Source organism: Coffea eugenioides, chromosome 8 (assembly GCF_003713205.1).
Source record: "Coffea eugenioides isolate CCC68of chromosome 8, Ceug_1.0, whole genome shotgun sequence".
Lineage (NCBI taxonomy): Eukaryota > Viridiplantae > Streptophyta > Magnoliopsida > Gentianales > Rubiaceae > Coffea > Coffea eugenioides.
In genome coordinates, this window is record NC_040042.1 from 45,795,551 (window position 1) to 45,816,800 (window position 21,250).

The 21,250-nt window shown below is 36.0% G+C and overlaps 1 protein-coding gene across 1 annotated transcript; it reads left to right on the forward strand.

The window, feature by feature from the left end:
• Positions 1–19,741: 19,741 nt before the first annotated feature.
• LOC113780902 (putative F-box protein At5g55150) lies at positions 19,742–20,941 on the forward strand. Its single transcript, XM_027326684.1, has one exon. It carries the CDS (start codon positions 19,742–19,744, stop codon positions 20,939–20,941), a length of 1,200 nt encoding a protein of 399 aa, XP_027182485.1.
• Positions 20,942–21,250: the final 309 nt, after the last annotated feature.

Sequence of the window (21,250 nt, forward strand, 5' to 3'; positions counted from 1 at the left end):
ACACTCCCATTATGCGCTTGCAATCTTTTGGCATTAGAGTTAGGTTGACTCCTGCAAAAGCGAGGAGCAAAGACTAAAACTGCCTTAGTCTACTTGAAATACCTGCAGATAACGTATATTTGTCTAGAACCAAATTAATGGATCTCCATATAAGAGAATGAAACAGCTGGAGTCTTGACGTTTTCCCTTGATTAAATGAAAGCAGAGCATTTCAAGAACTGAAAGCAGCCTAATTTAAGATTAAAGAGATTCAGACTTACTCAATTCAAACAGCTTGAACTTAAATCAAAGTTCACAGATTTGGGTTGATACTGGCTCTGCTATTATACTAGAGTCGTATGTGGCTTAAAGATACTTTTTTTTTTTCAATGAAATTCACTTTACAGTCCTTGAAGGTAGGATAGCTCTTTGGATCATATCTTTGGTGATCTTTCATTTAAATTGACAGGGGTCCTAGACTCTATCAAAATATTCTCCCTATTCACAAACCAGGCTTCCTAGTTTAGTGAGATCAATGCACCATCACTACCAAACTCTGAAGCATTTCTTAGTTCTTTTTTAAGACTGCATAAACCCTTTTGTAAGAAATCTCATTTCTACATTATTTAAGATCAAAGAACTTCATTTTTCATCCTCCAAAATCATAACTTCCCCTAAAGGAGAAGACATGGATGTGGGCTTGTGCTGTAGAGGCCAAATTAATCATCGTATGCAATATTGTCTGGCCAACTGTGGAGATAAGGCTTGCATGGTTTAACATGCAAGGCTTCCAAATTTTAAAGAATGCAACAAATTCGCAGGTGGCGGTGATAGTTAGATCATGGCATTTTATATATCCTGATATTACTCGTGGCTACCATTGGTTAAAAGCAAAGCTTAAACACAAAGCTATGTGCGTAGCTGGAACGCCCTATTTGGCCATAGAGTAGGACCAAATTAGCAAAAGGTGATTTGGTGAAATTTGTCTGGAGCTTATCGTCTTATCTCATTAAACCACTCTTGCATCATGAGGTTAAAGTAAATAACAAAAAGGCGTATCCTGAGTTATTGCGATAAATCATTCATGTATTAACAGCTTGCTAATTGATGGAAACCTCATAGGCTACTTATTCTAAGTGGTTGCTGCGGATGAGCTTCTCCACTAATCATGCATGTCGATAGATTAACTTTCACCTTCCTAGGATGTATTTTAGCGAAAGAGTCAAGGCTCTATGTTTTACTAGCTTATTACGGCACTCTCGGGAGATTAACAGATGTCAATGTGTATTTATGCAGAACCCTCTCACCCTTCAAGGCAATGGGATCATTTAAATAAAAGGATTGTAAGTCTGAGTCTACTAATATCTTAAAATGCAGCACAAGGGATGTGGGACATCAATAAATCTTTGTGCCAGTTTCAAAAAGCAATTAAATTTCTCATTGAAGCTGTAATGTGAAGAACTCTAGTTGTTAACTAAGATTTCTCAGCTCACGCCGTCAACACCGAAACATATTGGAAACCTAATTCTTTGGCAGAAGGAAACATTAGTCCATTTGCTTTTCTCGTCCTTAGTGCAAGAACTTCCTAACCCCAAAAAAGAAAAGAAAAGAAATCCTTAATGAGATTGGTACGATTTATAGAACTTTTGATTGAGCAACTTATAAAGCACGGCGGACCAATATGGTCCGTCCTCCTTTCATCAATAACAATTTCTTGATTCAGCCTCGCCCGCCATCCAAATGAATTAATAGTGTGATGAGTATCGTCCTTTCAAATTTCTATTTTTCGTTATTGCTAGATTTGTATTGGCATGAAACTTGGGATCTAAAGGTCTCACCAGTTGAGTTTCATTTAGTCCGACCCGTTAATATAATTTTTCTACCATCTAGTATAAATTCATACAAATTTTGAAGCAATCAAAAAATTTGTAAACTCATGCAATTAAACGGTGTAAAATCTACGAGTACGCCGGAACTGTACGAATGTATATCAAATATTGTAAACAAAAATTACAGCAGGCGGACCGAATTAGGCGGAACCCAAAGAGACCATTACTTTGAACTTCGTTGAGAAAATTACAACGATACGCAGAAAAGAAAAGTGGTTGGGCTTGTCCAGTACCCGACAAGCATGAGCGGTTCAAAGGAGTGGGCTCACTTCATGGGCTCTAAAACTCTCATGGTAGCTTGCCCCCTCCTAAAAGACGGCAGAATGAGCAAGAGCTGAAATTATCAAACAGATCCTTGAAACCCGTTATGGTACAAAGAAAGCCCGTTATCATAACTCATAACAGCAAATCCTTGCAGCCCATTGTGGTGGTGAAAAGAAGTAGAGCAGAAAATAGAAACTGTTTCCTTTAGTCGTACCTGTTACCACTTCGAATCTCTGACAACGAATGAACAGAATCTAAGGAAACTGAAACCCTTTTGTCACTCGTGCGTTTTTAAACCCCTAACCTTAATAAACTCATGGCAACCCAACCCTAAGCTTATTGAGCAAAAATTTGCTAGATCTTGGTTGATTTTTTGTTTTGGAAAAAAAAAAAAAGATTTGCACTTGATTTTCAGGGGGCTAGAGGCTGTGTTTTAATTGACCCATGGCAAATTGGTGCGAGCTCCAATATGACATGCTGGAAGTTATTGCACAGCACCTCACCAAGATTGAAGACTACGTGGCTTTCGGTGCAGTTTGCACCTCATGGCGAGCTGCGGCGGCAAACAAGAAGAAGAATTTTAGAGGGATTCCGTTATGGAAGCAGATTCCTTGTCTCATGGTTGCTGCAAAAGATGAAAACGATGTCGGTGATCGGGAGTTCTACAGTTTGCTGGAGAATGAAGTTGTGGCCAAAGTGAATCTACCAAAACTTAAAGGTAAGAGGTGGCTGGAATCGTTAGGATGGTTATTAGTTATAGAAGAAAAAGGGGACATGAGTTTGCTGAATCCCTTCTCGTCGGGTCCCGAAATTCCGTTACCCAACCAGAATACTATTCCAGGGTACGATCGCTATGAACCCGATGCGTTTATTTTCGTGGAAAAATTCGCGTTGTCTGCAAGGCCAAGCGAGGCCGAGGAGGAGGAGGAGGACTATGTGGTAATGCTCATTTGTGGATCCGTTAGATTCTTGGCATTCTGGAAGCCAGGGGACCAAAGCTGGAACAGAGTTGTGCTGCGAGTGTCTGTATACAGCGACGTCACCTATTACGACGGCCAAATCTATGCAGTTGATAAGAAGGGAAATGTTGTGGTTTGCAACCCCAAGAATAATGGAGAAGCTAGGATTCTTGCTACTTTATGCTATCGCTTTTGGGACCTCAAGCAGTTATACATTGCAGAATCTGAGAGGGAGGAGTCGCTCCTGGTCGTTACTAGAGATAATTTCCCCTTTTTTGACGACGACGTGGAAGACCGTGAGCCTAGGTACGGCACTGCTGAATTTAAGGTTTTTGAGCTGGATTTATCGGCAGGAGGAGGCAGAGGGGGACAAGGACAAGGGGGGTCATGGTCATCATCTCGATTGTGTTTGAAAGAAATCAAGAGCTTGGGAAACAGAGCGCTTTTTCTTGGCCATAGTGCTACAGTTTCGTTTGAGGTCCCTTCAAATGGTAAACTAGCCCCAGGAATCAAACCCAATCATATTTACTTCACAGACGATTGCTGGTTGGGATACGGCGCCACTGCAGGAGGTGGAGGCAAAGACATGGGTGTCTACAACATGGAAACAGGAACCGTCGAGCCCTTTTACCATGCCCCTAAGGTGCTCAGCTATATTTGCCCCTCTGCCTGGATTACACCCAACTTTTAGGTAGTCTTTTTCAGTTTTCTGACTCTATTCCTCACCGCCGGCAGTTTAATTTATTCGTTCCGCAACGGGCCGGCAACCCGCCTTCTTTTCGTTCCTCACCTGGTTATGTGTTAGCTGGGCCCGGGCAGTTTGTTCATTCCTCACCGCCGGCGCCGGGCCGGGGTGTTTCTTGCTGTCCACTTGGTGATGTATTAGCTGGGGGACAGTCAGCGCCCTCTTTTCTTTTCTTTTCTTTTCTTTTCTTTTCTTTTTTATCGTCTTTTTTTAATTTTTATTTTCATGTACTCCTACTCTTCTTGGAACACTAAGAAGAGGAGGTAAACAATACATGGGATCGTGACTTCCCGAGTCTCTCTAGTTGATTCTGTTCAATTCAGTCCAATTATTATAATTCTTACAACCTTTAGCATAACAAGTTCGTACAATTTTCGTATATTGTGAATTAATAAAAAAAAATTGTGAATTAATTGTTTAAGTTTACAAAATTCACGTTTACACTAAATTGTAACTTTACACCAAATGTTTACACAACTTGACAGAAATGATCCATATAGGACTTATTCGTACCATAAATTAATGTGATGCTCTGAAATCGTAGCCATTAATGTTTCAATTTACTCTTTACGGTATGTATACCCTTGCTGCGGATGCTGGAATTTGTTCGCAAGTCGTATTTGTTTTCTACCCGCGGCCTAATAATAGACCTACAAAGCAAGCAGGATCATGTAGCTTGGCGCGATAATGAATCACAGACGCAGCACTTTGACATTCTTTGTCTTGGTATTAATTTTACGCCAATTGTTATTCGCACCAAATTTTAACTGGCCGCTCGACGCTCATTTTTTTCATTACTTAGCACTAGAGGTGGCAAAATGGGCGGGATGGGCGGGATTTGCTTGGGTTTGAGATGGAACCGAGTCATATGGGTTTGGGCCCAACCTTACCCATATGTGTTTTGGGACTAACTTGAGCGGGATCATTTTGGGATGGGTTTAGATTGATCCCGCCCAATACCCAAATCTATTTTCTACATATTTTTTTTCCTTTAATTCATTTTTATTTTTTATATAATTTTAATATTTTTGATTTATTAAATTTTTTTTAGTTTTATTAAATAAACATGCAAGTGCTTTATACTCAGGATTCCCATAAAAAATTGGATTAACAAATAAAGGAAAAAATAGATATACAGTCATATTCCAACATATATCAAGATGACCAAGGTACTTAAGGTGTTGAATATTTATCCTCATCATTGTCCAAAGATGACAGGTCTAAATTGACTGAAATGTTGAAAATTCTTGTGGATAATGACTAGAAAAACTACTAGATTATATTCTCTAGTATGACTATAAAAATTGTTAAAGATAATTTTTGAATCTAAGATTCCGTTTGGATTGACTTTTTTTTCAAAAAATAAGTTTTTCAAATACAATGTTACAGTAATATACAATAGCTCAAGAAACATCCCATCCATATTAATATATCAAATATTTCAAAAAAAATTTATAGTAAAAATTTTTCATATACACTGCTACAATAAAATATTTCAAAAACACCTACCAAAAACAGCTAATCCAAACGGAGCCCTTGCCATTTGAGCCCAATGGGTACCCAAGTATTTCCCATTCATTAATGGGTATAGTTGGGATGTGTCCCAACTTAAACCCAATACCAAATTATAATACCCATCCCGCCCAAAGTTCCTTTGGGCATGGGTAGCCCATTGGGACTTGGGACAAATTGCCAGCTCTACTTAGCACGAAACTGCTAAACATTAAATCTGATATGAAAATGAACCACCTTAGTGGTCCATTAGCAGCTTGAGCTACCGATTCTAGCGAATCGCAACAATTTTCATTAACAATTTTGTGAGGAAAGAATTTCGTTTGAGAAGAAAAATAAATATGTAGGACTCAATCTGTAGTCTAAATCCACATCCCTAGCACCAAAATGATAGAAAAGCTCATAATATTTATGGGATTTTGGTAAAGATTTTTTTTTCTTCACTACCAAAATTTAGACTTTGGGTGGCACAAAAATATATAAATGTGCTAAATAATTCGTAGTACTCCCATCTCTCTCTCTCTCTCTTGATAATCTAGCACTCCTATATGTTAATGCGTCTTTTCATCTCTTTGCCTTGCTTTTCAATATTGAAAAATAACAATAACTATCACTCATTTAAACTGTCATTTATCAACTTGTTGGATGGAAAGCACTGTTTTAATTCAAATTCAAATTTTACTCATGTGTTATGCATCAAATCATAATAATATATATATTGTCAGTATATATAAAAAAAAAATGAACTCTTATTATTAGGTTAATTGTCAAGAAATGGAATTTGTATGGAGAGCTCTGATTTGATCCCATGTATGTGTATGTGTGTTTGTTTGTGTACACACACACACACACGTGCTTTTACTAAAAAGGAAAAGAAAAATTGCTGTAAGCTTTGAGAAGGGAAATGTTGTTCACGGTTCAACTTCAATTTGCCAGTTTAGGGTTCAATTTGCCTACATTTAGCATTGCCGCGTGGAGAGTACATCCTTGTTTCCCTTTCCCCCCCGCCCCCCCCCCCCTTCCCTGAATAATGAAGGAATCCATATCAAACACGAGTAAATTTTGTCTCTCGACCACATACATTTTCAATAGTTTGATAATTCTGTGCTTTGCAGTTTGCACGGGGTGATAAACTACTCTAATTAATGTCAAAATGGCCTAAGAAAATCATTTGATCACGTAGGAGAGAATCGAGCGGGGTACTAATCATTTTTCGATAAAACAAAAAAATTTCCTTCTCTTTTTTGGTCAAAGTAGATTTCTATTGTATAACTAGCATAATTTGTAAAAAAAAAAGAAAAAAAGAAAAAAGAGAGAGTAAAATTTCGATCGTACAACTGACGTGCAAAGGATAAATGCATTTTGTTCGCAGAATTCACTCCTTAAATTTATCTGTGTCTCAAACCCTTCCTGAGTTTGTAGTTGTTCAGGTGTGCATGCATTTCATCGGCTTTAAAACCTGACCTATATTGCATGTGTAATCGGAAAGATTCACTTCCATGGTTTCTAAGGCTAATTATGATTTTCACCCTTTTTGCCATTATTATTATTTTCATTCTTAAAATAGTACTTTTGCTTTGCTGATGTTTTGCTGGCTGGTTATACGCATGTCCGTATGCATATGGTTGTGGACCGTGCTACGCTACTACTTTCCACCAAAAAAAGAAGACCCGGCTTTAGCTTGTTCTTGCACCAATCAAAATGCTTTCTTGTCATTCTCTTGCACTATTTTAAGTCTTCACAGTGCATAAATTCAAAGTATTTATTACTTGGATTTGGCTATATAGGGAAAGGAAAAACAGAGGAAGGATAAATCTTGGAGAATGAGACAGTACAACAGAATCTTGGAGAATGGAGAGTGTGTGTGTGTGCGCTCGCGCGTATATATATATATATATATGTATATGTATGTATATATGTATGTATGTATGTTTGTATGAATGCATGAATGTATATTAAGAAGTCAAAAGTTCTAAAAATGAAGCAAAATTACTTAAAAGCCAAAATTTTATAGAATGACAAAGTTTGTAAGACAGCAGTAAGAAGGATGATTAAGTAAATTAGCATACCAAATAGTACATGTTTTGTTTTATATATGTGATCATCCTACGTGAGTGTAATAACCATAGTAGAGTGCAAAACAAACAGCCTGACCGACCTATTGCATGAAGGCTTTATTTCTGAGGGCGAGAAGGTGATCGCCTTTTTCTGTATATATATGGTCCCAATAGGTGGAGGAAAAGAGATCCACAATTCCCTGTTTAGAAGCAGAGTGGCTGTCGAACGCTACTTAATTCAGTAGTAGTCTAAGGAAAATTATGATGTTTGTTCACCCTTTTTGCCATCATCATTTTAATTCTTTAAATAGCTTTCTTGTACGTCCTTTTGCCTCGCGGAGTTTTGCCGGTTATATGCATATATAGAGTAGTGAGAACTATCGTGGATTGTGGTACGCTACTTTCTGTTGAAAAAAAAAAGACTCCGATTTAGCTTGTTCTTGCACAAGTCGAATGGTTGCTTTTCCTTCTCCTGCACTATTAAAGTCTTCCGCAGTGCATTTAATTGTTTGCATTACTACCATGTTGTTGAATTTTGCTATATTGGGTTTGTTGGCATTATCAAGTGCCCTTTGAGTCTTTACTTCCCAATTTCACTGTAGCACGCAACAGAAGAATTAAGGAAAGAAAAGGCAAAGCAGAGGGGGAAGCATAAATCTCCAATTGCCAGAACAAAATGTGATACAACACAACACAATCAGACGACCACACGCACCCAAAAAAAAAAAAAAAAAAACTATTTAAGAACCAAAAGTTCTAAAACATGAAGCAAAAGTTTTATAGAATAGAATGACAAAGCAGTAGAGGTGGCAATTTGTCCCAAGTCCCAATGGGTTACCCATGCCCATGGGGACTTTGGGCGGGATGGGTATTGGATTTTGATATTGGGTTTAAAATGGGACAAATCCCAATTGTACCCATTAATTGATGGGAATACTTGGGAAATACTTGGGTACCCATTGGGCTCAAATAACAAGGGCTCTGTTTGGTTTAGCTATTTTTGGGGGGTATTTTTGAAATATTTTATTATAGCAGTGTATATGAAAAATTTTTACTATAATTTTTTTTTGAAATATTTGATATACTAATATGGATGGGATGTTTTTTGAGTTATTGCATATTACTGTAACATTGTATTTGAAAAACTTATTTTTTGAAAAAATAGCCAATCCAAACGGAGTCTTAGATTCAAAAATTATCTTTAACAATTTTTATAGCCATACTAGAGAATATAATCTAGTAGTTTTCTTAGTCATTATCCATAAGAATTTTCAACATTTCAGTCAATTTAGACCTGTCATCTTTGAACAATGATGATGATAAATATTCAACACCTTAAGTATCTTGGCCATCTTGATATATGTTGGAATATGACTGTATATCTATTTTTTCCTTTATTTGTTAATCCAATTTTTAATGGGAATCCTGAGTATAAAGCACTTGCATGTTTATTTAATAAAACTAAAAAAAATTTAATAAATCAAAAATATTAAAATTATATAAAAAAGTAAAAATGAATTAAAGGAAAAAATATATATAGAAAATAGATTTGGGCATTGGGCGGGATCAATCTAAACCCATCCCAAAGTGATCCCGCCCAAGTTAGTCCCAAAACACATATGGGTAAGATTGGGCCCAAGCCCATATGACTCGGTTCCATCACAAACCCAAGCAAATCCCGCCCATCCCGCCCATTTTGCCACCTCTACAAAGCAGTAAGAAGGATCATTAAGCATACCCTACAAATACATATGTTCTGTACGAAGGATCATTAAGCATACCCTACAAATACATATGTTCTGTACGAGGGGTGCAATAACACAGTAGAGTATCAAACAACCGCAAAGCCTCAAAGTCCTTTAAATTAGTGTTTAGTGTGTTTTCTCCTTGCTGACATTCTACAATCCCTTTGACCCTTTGAGCCTTCTCCTGCCCCAAGTGATTTTACATCCCTCTGCTTCCTTTCTTCACTCACATTCCACCAACTTCATACCTCCTCTTGCATGGACAATGAAGGCCAGCAACCTCCACCACCACTTCGGCCTCCGCCAATGGTATACCGCAGACATGGCCGCCATCCTTTTGTAGAATTGGGCTATTGCATTTATTATGATAGCCGCTTCCATTAAAAGGGTGGACTTCAAGAACACAATGGCATTGTCGAAGCATTCTGAGTTTATCAGCTACCCAATTCATCTCTTACAAGAAAGATCCACGGCAGTCTCGAAAGCATTGTAGCATTTGCCACAGTGATGATCGAATTTTCTATGGACAGTTCCATTGTGTTCTTGAAGTCTACCTTTTGTATGGAAGCGGCTATCACAATAAATGCAATAGCCCAACTCCACAGAAGGATGGCGGCCATGTCCGAGGAATAACAATGGCGGAGGCTGAAGCGGTGGTGGAGGTTGCTAGCCTTCATTGTCCATGCAAGAGGAGGTATGAAGTTGGTGGAATGTGAGTGAAGAAAGGAAGCAGAGGGATGTAAAATCACTTGGGGCAGGAGAGGGCTCAAAGGGTCAAAGGGGTTGTAGAATGGCAGCAAGGAGAAAACACACTAAACACTATCTTGCTTCGACAGCCTGCAGAGATTACCAGGGAGGAGTATGCAGTCTTCTACAAGAGTCTAATAGATGATTTGAAGGATCACTTTGCTGTGAAACACTTCTCTGTTGAAGGGAAGCCAGGTTTCCAAGCCTTGAATATTCAACCAGATTACATATGATACAGAAATGAGCTGCGAGAATTTTATACAGCGACATCACCTATTGCAATGAGGAAATATTGCCGACTGCAATCCCAGTGTTGGAGAAGTTTGGATTCTTGCTACTTAAGATTATCCGTTTTGGTACCTGAAGGAGTTATACATTTGTAGAATCTGAGAGGGAGGAGTCGCTTCTGGTTGTTGCTAGAGATAATTTTGCCCATTACCCTCATGGCGTGGATGATCCTGAGCCTAAGTACTGTACAGCCCAACTTAAGATAGTTGAGGTGGATTTATCAGGAGGAGGAGGAGGAGGAGGAGGGAAAGGGGGGGTCATCCCCTCGATTGAAACAAGTCAAGAGCTTGGGAAACAGAGAGCTTTTTATTGGCCATAGTGCTTCAACTTCGTCTGAGGTTCCTTCCGATGATAATCCGACTCCCGGAGTCAAACCCAATCATATTTACTTCACGGACGATTGCTGGTCCGGATATATCAATATTAAAGGAGGAGGAGGCAAAGAAATTGGTGTCTATGACATGATGAAAACGGGAACCATTGAGCCCTTCTACCATGGACCTCAAATGCTCAGCAGCATTTGCCCCTCAGCCTCGATTACACCCAAGTTTTAGTAGTAGATGCTAGCGAAACCCTCATGTTGTTTATTGTTCATGCAAATTGTCCCTTGTCTTTTTTGAAATCACTTTGTTTATCCCCTCAAATAATTTCTTTGTAGGGCACCGATCATTTTTTTAATTTCTGTTTCATTTTACTGTCAGCTGGCGCTGATAATCTAATGTAACGTAAATCCTAGCCAAATTATACTTATTTCCCGACAAATTTATTTACTGCTTCTGTTAAAAAATAAATGCTGAAACTGGTGATTTCAATGTCCTGAAACTGAACTGTCTTCGTAATTGATTTCGAGCAACCAGGAAATTTATCACCTAAAATACTGATATAGCTTTGACATTCTTGCATTCTACAGGGAGAAGAATTTAATTATGTTCCTCAGGAGCTTCTCCATCAACTTCTGTTACATCAACATTGGAGATCTATAATCTAATAATTGTCTTCCGATATTTTCTATCATTTAGCTTCTATACTCGATGATCACACGATGCACAGTGGTTTTGTTACCTTTACGTTCTGAACATATCCACTTTCCCTTGAATATTAAACTAGATTACAGATGGTACAGCGATGAGTTAGTCTTAAACCAGCCTCTTCCATCCAGTTTCCTACTTCATTTGCATGAAGGAATACTAAGACAAGTAAGAAGTCTTGTGACTTGCATTACATAGCTAATGTCCCTTGCAAATACAGTCTTGTACAATCTTGGGTAGATCTTGTAAGGTTTATCATTCATAAATTTGCATGATAGTATATGCTAATGTCGATGCTTTAATCGTATCAGGGAAAAAGGTATCGTGATTCATGACATTGCTAATCCCTGTATTCAGTAACGTGAAGATTCTTTAACAAAAATTATTCTGTGATTGCCCATTGTGATGGGCCCATCGGTAACATGCATTTACGTTGGTGATTAACCTTGCTTGTATTTGCATAGTTGTTAATGGTTTTAGATGTTAAAAGGTGGGTTAAGTGAAAAGCGTAAAGCATTTTTGGTACACTCAATAGTGTACTGCGCTTTCCGTTGTTCATCTCATTCATTCCTAGAAATTGACTTTGATGTTAAAAGACAATTGTAGTCGAGCAGAAATACCAGTACAAGAATATTAGATTTTGGTAACTTGTCCGATTACTCTAAGTTAAGATATCAAACTCTATTGGTAATAGTAACGATGAATATGTGCTTAGGACAATGCTTTAGTAACGATAGTTATAGTAACGAAATAGTTTTTTACCTGATGTAATAGGTTGTTGCAATTTTAGCGACCATTTGATTACTTGATGGACCTATCCACCTAAATAAGATAACACTTAAAAATAAGAAAGTAAGTGTCCCATCTAAAATAGTAAGTTAGCCATAATAAATTAGTAACTTTTATACTTCAAAAGATAAATTGGAATAACTATTAAACTTACTTTTTAAATAAATAAATTACTACTTTATATCACAAACTTACTTTTTAGAGAGTAAGTTTAATTCAAGAAATAGTAAGTTTTTATACATAAATAGTAATTCTTACTGATAACATGGTAAATTTGATTAATAATCAAAACTTACTAATTTATGAGACACATGTACTATTTTACTTTAAAAGATATTTCAAACTAGTATTAGGAAATTTATTTGAAATAATGATAAGATGTTTTGTTAATGATTAATGCTTAGTACCTTAGTTAGTAAGTACTCGTAATATACCTGTATAATACATGATTATATGTACAATTTAAAAAAATTTGTATTTATATATTTTAAAATACTATGAAAAATATTTTGACTTTTCACATAATCTCGTAAATATGTAATAAAATTTTGTCGTATTGTAAATTTTTAATCATTTTCAATTTTTGAAAAGTTTGAAAGTTTGGATAACAATAACGACAAATTTTCCTAGTTATATATAGAATATCACTTGTTTATATATCATAATTTTTATAATTTAACGCCTATGAATATAATAAGATGACAAAGTTTTAATAAATTTACATCTAGGGCACAAGAAATAATAAGAGTTAAAGCCCAAACAAAATGAGAAATAATATAACAATAAAAATGACAAAATTAGTATAACAATTAATATAAGAAAATCAGTATGATCTGGACTTTTTTCCTTGGGAGATTGTTCATGAAAATGGGATCCAACAATTATAAATGAAAATCACATGCATATATAATCTATTGTATAATTTAAATTAAATTTAGTTCACATATAAAATGGTCCTAAAATAATTAGTACACTATGATACAATGTTATTTTAACAACAATTTTTTTTCACTACGAGTCTCAAATACAATTAACTAGAGCTTGAAATGGAATTAAATTTAATTAGTATTTTACTGCTAACAACTTTGACCCCATTTAATGGTTAAAGAAAAAAATAAAAGAGACGGAGAGATTGAGATTGGTTCCCTAGTGTGAAAAAGGAAAGTTGCTCTAAAGTAATGCTGCATGAAATTCTGGTTGCATATGAAATTAGAAATGTGATAACTTTGCAATTCATTTTTATTCATGATGAATTTTTTTTGATATAGAATCGCAATTTTTTCTAGAATCGCAATTTTTTCATTCAGCTTGAAAATATTCTTTTTTTGTCATACTGATGGCTTTTGCTTTTAAGATTATCTACATGTCGGTGGTTAGTATTATTGACAAGGTTAGAGGTCATGGAAAATGTTACTAATTTTAGGAGAAATTATGTATTGTAAAAATGGTTTAATAATTTTCTACTAAGCATAACTACTACATACAAAAGGAAAAGCTATTTGATTTTATTTTGCTTTGATTAGAAGAACTTGTACTAGTAATAAAGAAAATTTCAATTCAACAATCAAGGTACATATGATTGCAGTAATTTTTTAGTCAATTAGACTAATATACGCCATAAAGTAATAAGATTTAGTCATTTTTGAATTGATAATTTTAACAGTTTACATAACATTCATCTATAAAAAATTATGATTATTATAAAATACATTTTATAATAATTTACATACCATTTGCCAATAAAAAAAGAGTTTGATAGAAAAAATATGGATACAAATCCATAATGTAAATGATACAAAGTATGTTTGAAAGTCACAGAACTTAACATATGGGTAATTTTACTATAATTTTCAAAGATTATGCTACGTTAATGCAACTTTCATTTTTATACTTGTGACCTAGAAAAATAAATTTATTAAAAATTTAACATTTTATTAAATTCATAGGCATTAATATATGAAAATTGTGATGTATAAGTAAGTGCTATTTTATATACAACTCAAAAGATTTGTTGTTATTATAATACAACTTTAACTTTTATACTTGTGACCCAGTAAATAAATTAAATTAAAACTTTACCATTTTATTATATTGATAGGTATTAATATATGGAAATTGCGATGTATAGATAAGTGCAATTCTATATATAACTCGAAAGATTTGTTGTTATTGTCATCCAAACTTTCTAATCTTTCACAAATTCAAAAATAATTCAAAATTTATAATATGACAAATTATTCTTGCATATTTTATAAGGTCATATGCAAAAAAAAAAAAAAAATAGTTTTCATAGTATATTTAAAATGCTTAAAACATATAGCATTTATAAATGATACGTACAATTGTGTATCATACATTTACATTACGAGTAATTACTAACTATAATACTAAGTTTCAATCATTAATAAAAAAATCTTAGCATTATTTCAAATAAACTTTCTAATACTTGTTTCATATAAGTTTTTTAAGTAAAATAGTAAATTTACACCACAAATTAGTAGGTTTTGACCACTAACCAAATTTACTATTCTATCAACAATATTTACTATTAATCTATAAAAACTTACTATTACTTGAACTAAACTTACTCTTCAAAAAGTAAGTTTCGGATATAGAGTAGTAATTTATTTTTAAAAAAAAGTAAGTTCCATATTTATTCCAATTTACTTTTTGAAACATAAAAGTTACTAATTTATCGAGTTAACTTACTATTTTTTATGTAAAACTTACTAACCAAATTTTTAGGCACTATCTTATTTAGATGACCAGTACAATAGGTAATCAAATAGTCATTAAAAGTGTTTTTACCTGTTATATCAGGTAAAAACAGTTTCGTTACCATAACGATCGTTACTTCAGACTTTTCCTAAGTGCTTAAGTCATAAAAAGTATAGTTTTACATCACAAATAAATAGCAGTATGATATTCATTTACGTAAATGCAGGAACTATGAAAAGAAAAAAAGATAGATTTGGAAAGAGTAGTCACAATATCTATAAAATTCATATTTTCCTCAACAAAAATAAAATTTTGGATTGTGATTTTTCGTAAAAAAATTTTTAAATTTTCAATGAATATATTTTTTAATTATTATTTTATTTCACGTATATCAAATTATTTCAATATATTTTTTTGCATAAATTTTTAAAAAGAGCAATCCAAACAAATAAGCGTGTCCTCCTTAATTCTGCGAGTACAGACATGAAGGACTCACCCTACTCAATTGATGGGACAGGATTGATGTTAGTATATCCAGTAAAAGTAGGCCATACAATACACTCTCATTTATCGCCTAAGTTTCTTTTGGACTAGCATATAGATAGATATGTTTTGTAATTCAATAAAACGAAAAACCAACCAAAAAAAAAAAGTGAAATAGTGGGGTTCACTGGGGAGCACTATCGGACTTTTGAGTTTTTTTAAAATTAAAAAAAAAAATCCTCAATGCTTTTATACAAACATAAACCGACGGTCCAATCCTCCTAATTATTGGTCTTAAAAGAGAAAAAGGGCAACAGCCCGCATGGTGATGTACTGGACTAATGGTGGACCATGGGCGCGGTCGGTAGAGTGTAGACGCCTAACGTGTTGATCCGGTTTAGGATGATAGCTCGCTTGAACGAGAGAGAGAGAGAGAGAGAGAGGCTAATAATGACGCGAGACAGATACAATCTTAGTTCTAGTCTGCATTAACGTAGACCTATCAGCATAATTTACGCTAGGCCAAAGTACAAGCACCATATTGATTTTACTACTGTTTTTGGCCTCGACATAGAGAATTGATTCATGCATCTTCTCTACGAGTAGGAGTAGTTGACTAGTAGTATTTGTCAATGAAAGAACGCGTGATAAAAATTAATTTGTAGCGAACTTGAAGCTGATCGTACTCTGTTAACCTTGAACACGTGCATCAAATAATCTTTGACATTTAAATGATACTTAATGCTAGGTCAAATTTAATTGAAGCACCTTTTTTGCTTTTATATCTAGATTGGAGGGTTTGCTTATAGTTCTAAATGTTTGGATAAATTTGCTGAGAATTTTTTTTGATAGACTGGATGTCTATATTAGGAGTATGACCGATCTTTATAGGTTCCGTTTGGATTAACTGTTTTTTGAGGTGTTTTTAAAAAAATTTACCGTAACAATGCACATGAAAATTTTTTGATATATTGTATGGATGAGATATATTATTACTGTAGCATTGTATTTGAAAAATAGTCAACCCAAACGAAGCCTATACTTTTACATTAATTATAACAAAAATATTGATAAAAGTTGCACCGTTCAACTCATAGCAATCGTTGAATAAGGTAGGTTATACTAACGAAGTATATCAAAATATGGATATTTTAAAATAGTTAAAAGTTTGTGAATATATTTTTTAATTGAAATGTGAACCATAACTTGGAACGGACGAATAAGAAAAGCGGGATGATGACTAGTTCAGGTTAAATGATCATGGTAATAAGCAAAGGAGAAAGGACTCAGCGTCCGAGTAAATTAGCCTCGAAGATCAAACTTCACAGAAACCATCAACTAACCGTTGACCTGGTTTGAAAATGATGGTATAATACTGCTTGCTGCATCGCTTGATCTATCTAAGTTATGTCACTTTGGAGTTTGGACTGATTAGGTGATTTGTTAAACCACTAGTATTTCCGGAGCACATTTATGAAAGCAACGGATGGTTATGGATTCTAGGCAAGCCTAGAAAGTTGGCGAGGAAACTACGGAGATTTCTAGTTTTGGTCCATAGAAACCAGGGATTGACGTATACTTTGCGGCCTACTCGTTTGTTTCACATTACCTTTGTTTTAATGTTACCGTAAAACATACGATGCCAAATATAGAATACTACCATAAACTAGTGTGAATAGCCGTGCTACGCACGGTGCTGACATTATTAAAAAAAATAAAAATAAAACTGGTCTTGTTTTCTCAAGCTATTCTGAGGGTCAGTAGTTTAAATAGCAGAAAAGTGAAGCACTGTAGCAGCAGCTGTTGCTGCTTGGGATGAGATTATCGAGGAGATTGGATATTACAGTACTAGTCTATTTTTATTTTTAGGCGGGGGTTTGGGTGGCATGCCACCAGGATAATTTGTCCGGTCAAGATTCAATGCGCCCCAACTTGCGGCAAATCAAATGCTTAAGATGACTTAAATTATTGCTTGATGACATTGATGACCAAAATTATGTACCCTTCATCATGGTTTAGACTTTCTGGGAAGCAAACACGTGTGGGGTTAACCCACAGGAGGAGGATTAGTTGCCTAATATCTGGTTTTTCTTTGGATGTACGGGATTGCAAACTGCGGGATGGATTAATCAAGCATTGCATATTGGTAAGATTTGGCTGCTTTTTTTGATTTTGATATTTGACAGCTGGATTAATTGATTCCAGTGCAATGAGGAAGCCAGTAGGGAGTGATAGCAAACCGTGCCTGCCCACAGGCAAAACTATGCCGTTTCATATACCTTAGCACGACCATACTGCGTATCGTCAAGCAGCAGCTTGCCAGCAAAGTACGGTATGATATTGGCATGCATAATCAGAACTAGGAGGCATAAACGCGCTTAGCGCGATGGAAATATAAAATACCTTGCCCACTTTTGAAATATAAAATACCTTGCCCAAATTTGAAATAATAAAAATAGTAATTTATGCAAAAAAAAAAAAAAAAGTATGTTGATTAGTAGTAAAGTCCTAAAGAGATGGATCCTTAAACATGTAGTCTATGGAGATTAGCTTGTTCAGTAATTTGTTTTGCATATGAAAACTATTTGCAAAAGAAATTGCAAGAACTAATTATTAGTTTAAAAAAAAAAAAAAAAAAGACATCGAAGTAACCAAAGAAACACTTTAAACATTCACTATTAAAGCTTGATAAATACAGCCAGTAGTTTAACATTAATTTTCTGGCTAAGCATTCATTACCAAGGTTTGAATTGCTTTGAAAACATTTTTCCAACCAGAACTTATGCTGTATTAAGAACAGAAGTGCATGCGTTTCAGCAACCAAGGGACAAAAATTGCATTCAAGCAGCAACGGTGCTTAATAATGTATTGGTTTTCCTATAGAATAGATACACAAATGCACTTCTTTCCTTCCAAATCAAAGTAAGAAATAAAAAATTTTCTATCTCTGATGCAGAACCATTATACTAAAACTAACACCAAGAGATGAATCGAACAGTTGTTTCCAATGTATGCCAGTATTTGTGGTACCGACAGGACGAAGCCATATCTACCCATTAGTAATGTAAATGTTGGGATCCAAATGACTGACAGTTTTAAAAGAAGCCAATGAAATTGTTAGAAACCTCAAGAGAGATTTCTGAAATTATCCCAAAATGAAAGGTAAACTAACCGTGTTGGATTTGCCAAGAAAGAATGGGAATTGATTTCGACATCAAAATTGCTATATTTGAGTGATTTACTATTTGTTTTCATATGTTAGTCATTAACATTCAAATTCTTGGCATGAATTATAATTAATTACTTGCAGTCAGTCCCTTAAATGTTAGATCAGAACCAAAAAGAATATGTGCGCTATTGCAGAGATAATAACACAAGTAAATATTGTTTGCGATTTTGCACTACTACAATCAATCAAATGAACAATCTAATAAACCAAAACAACAATTCAAGCTTTCATATCTTCAGGCACATTAATATTGCTTTTCTCGTCCTTAGTGCAAGAACTTCCTAACCCCAAAAAAGAAAAGAAAAGAAATCCTTAATGAGATTGGTACGATTTATAGAACTTTTGATTGAGCAACTTATAAAGCACGGCGGACCAATATGGTCCGTCCTCCTTTCATCAATAACAATTTCTTGATTCAGCCTCGCCCGCCATCCAAATGAATTAATAGTGTGATGAGTATCGTCCTTTCAAATTTCTATTTTTCGTTATTGCTAGATTTGTATTGGCATGAAACTTGGGATCTAAAGGTCTCACCAGTTGAGTTTCATTTAGTCCGACCCGTTAATATAATTTTTCTACCATCTAGTATAAATTCATACAAATTTTGAAGCAATCAAAAAATTTGTAAACTCATGCAATTAAACGGTGTAAAATCTACGAGTACGCCGGAACTGTACGAATGTATATCAAATATTGTAAACAAAAATTACAGCAGGCGGACCGAATTAGGCGGAACCCAAAGAGACCATTACTTTGAACTTCGTTGAGAAAATTACAACGATACGCAGAAAAGAAAAGTGGTTGGGCTTGTCCAGTACCCGACAAGCATGAGCGGTTCAAAGGAGTGGGCTCACTTCATGGGCTCTAAAACTCTCATGGTAGCTTGCCCCCTCCTAAAAGACGGCAGAATGAGCAAGAGCTGAAATTATCAAACAGATCCTTGAAACCCGTTATGGTACAAAGAAAGCCCGTTATCATAACTAATAACAACAGCAAATCCTTGCAGCCCATTGTGGTGAAGGGAAGTAGAGCAGAAAATAGAAACTGTTTCCTCTAGTCGTACCTGTTACCACTTCGAATCTCTGACAACGAATGAACAGAATCTAAGGAAACTGAAACCCTTTTAGTCACTCGTGCGTTTTTAAACCCCTAACCTTGATAAACTCATGGCAACCCAACCCTAACCTTCTAACCCTAAACCTTATTGGGCAAAAATTTGCTAGATCTTGGTTGATTTTTTGTTTTGGAAAAAAAAAAAAAGATTTGCACTTGATTTTCAGGGGGCTAGAGGCTGTGTTTTAATTGACCCATGGCAAATTGGTGCGAGCTCCAATATGACATGCTGGAAGTTATTGCACAGCACCTCACCAAGATTGAAGACTACGTGGCTTTCGGTGCAGTTTGCACCTCATGGCGAGCTGCGGCGGCAAACAAGAAGAAGAATTTTAGAGGGATTCCGTTATGGAAGCAGATTCCTTGTCTCATGGTTGCTGCAAAAGATGAAAACGATGTCGGTGATCGGGAGTTCTACAGTTTGCTGGAGAATGAAGTTGTGGCCAAAGTGAATCTACCAAAACTTAAAGGTAAGAGGTGTCTGGAATCGTTCGGATGGTTATTAGTTATCGAAGAAAATGGGGACATGAGTTTGCTGAATCCCTTCTCGTCGGGTCCCGAAATTCCGTTACCCAACCAGAATACTGTTCCAGGGTACGATCGCTATGAACCCGATGCGTTTATTTTCGTGGAAAAGTTCGCGTTGTCTGCAAGGCCAAGCGAGGCCGAGGAGGAGGACTATGTGGTAATGCTCATTTGTGGATCCGTTAGATTCTTGGCATTCTGGAAGCCAGGGGACCAAAGCTGGAACAGAGTTGTGCTGCGAGTGTCTGTATACAGCGACGTCACCTATTACAACGGCCAAATCTATGCAGTTGATAAGAAGGGAAATGTTGTGGTTTGCAACCCCAAGATTAATGGAGAAGCTAGGATTCTTGCTACTTTATGCTATCGCTTTTGGTACCTCAAGCAGTTATACATTGCAGAATCTGAGAGGGAGGAGTCGCTCCTGGTCGTTACTAGAGATAATTTCCCCTTTTTTGACGACGACGTGGAAGGCCGTGAGCCTAGGTACGGCACTGCTGAATTTAAGGTTTTTGAGCTGGATTTATCGGCAGGAGGAGGAGGAGGAGGACAAGGACAAGGGGGGTCATGGTCATCATCTCGATTGTGTTTGAAAGAAATCAAGAGCTTGGGAAACAGAGCGCTTTTTCTTGGCCATAGTGCTACAGTTTCGTTTGAGGTCCCTTCAAATGGTAAACTAGCCCCAGGAATCAAACCCAATCATATTTATTTCACAGACGATTGCTGGTTGGGATACGGCGCCACTGCAGGAGGTGGAGGCAAAGACATGGGTGTCTACAACATGGAAACAGGAACCGTCGAGCCCTTTTACCATGCCCCTAAGGTGCTCAGCTATATTTGCCCCTCTGCCTGGATTACACCCAACTTTTAGGTAGTCTTTTTCAGTTTTCTGACTCTATTCCTCACCGCCGGCAGTTTAATTTATTCGTTCCGCAACGGGACGGCAACCCGCCTTCTTTTCGTTCCTCACCTGGTTATGTGTTAGCTGGGCCCGGGCAGTTTGTTCATTCCTCACCGCCGGCGCCGGGCCGGGGGGTTTCTTGCTGTCCACTTGGTGATGTATTAGCTGGGGGACAGTCAGCGCCCTCTTTTCTTTTCTTTTCTTTTTTATCGTCTTTTTAAAATTTTTATTTTCATGTACTCCTACTCTTCTTGGAACGCTAAGAAGAGGAGGTAAACA

Coding starts and splice junctions, on each gene's coding strand:
- LOC113780902 (XM_027326684.1), top strand. CDS start 19,742: ATGGCAAATTGGTGCGAGCTCCAATATGACATGCTGGAAGTTATTGCA.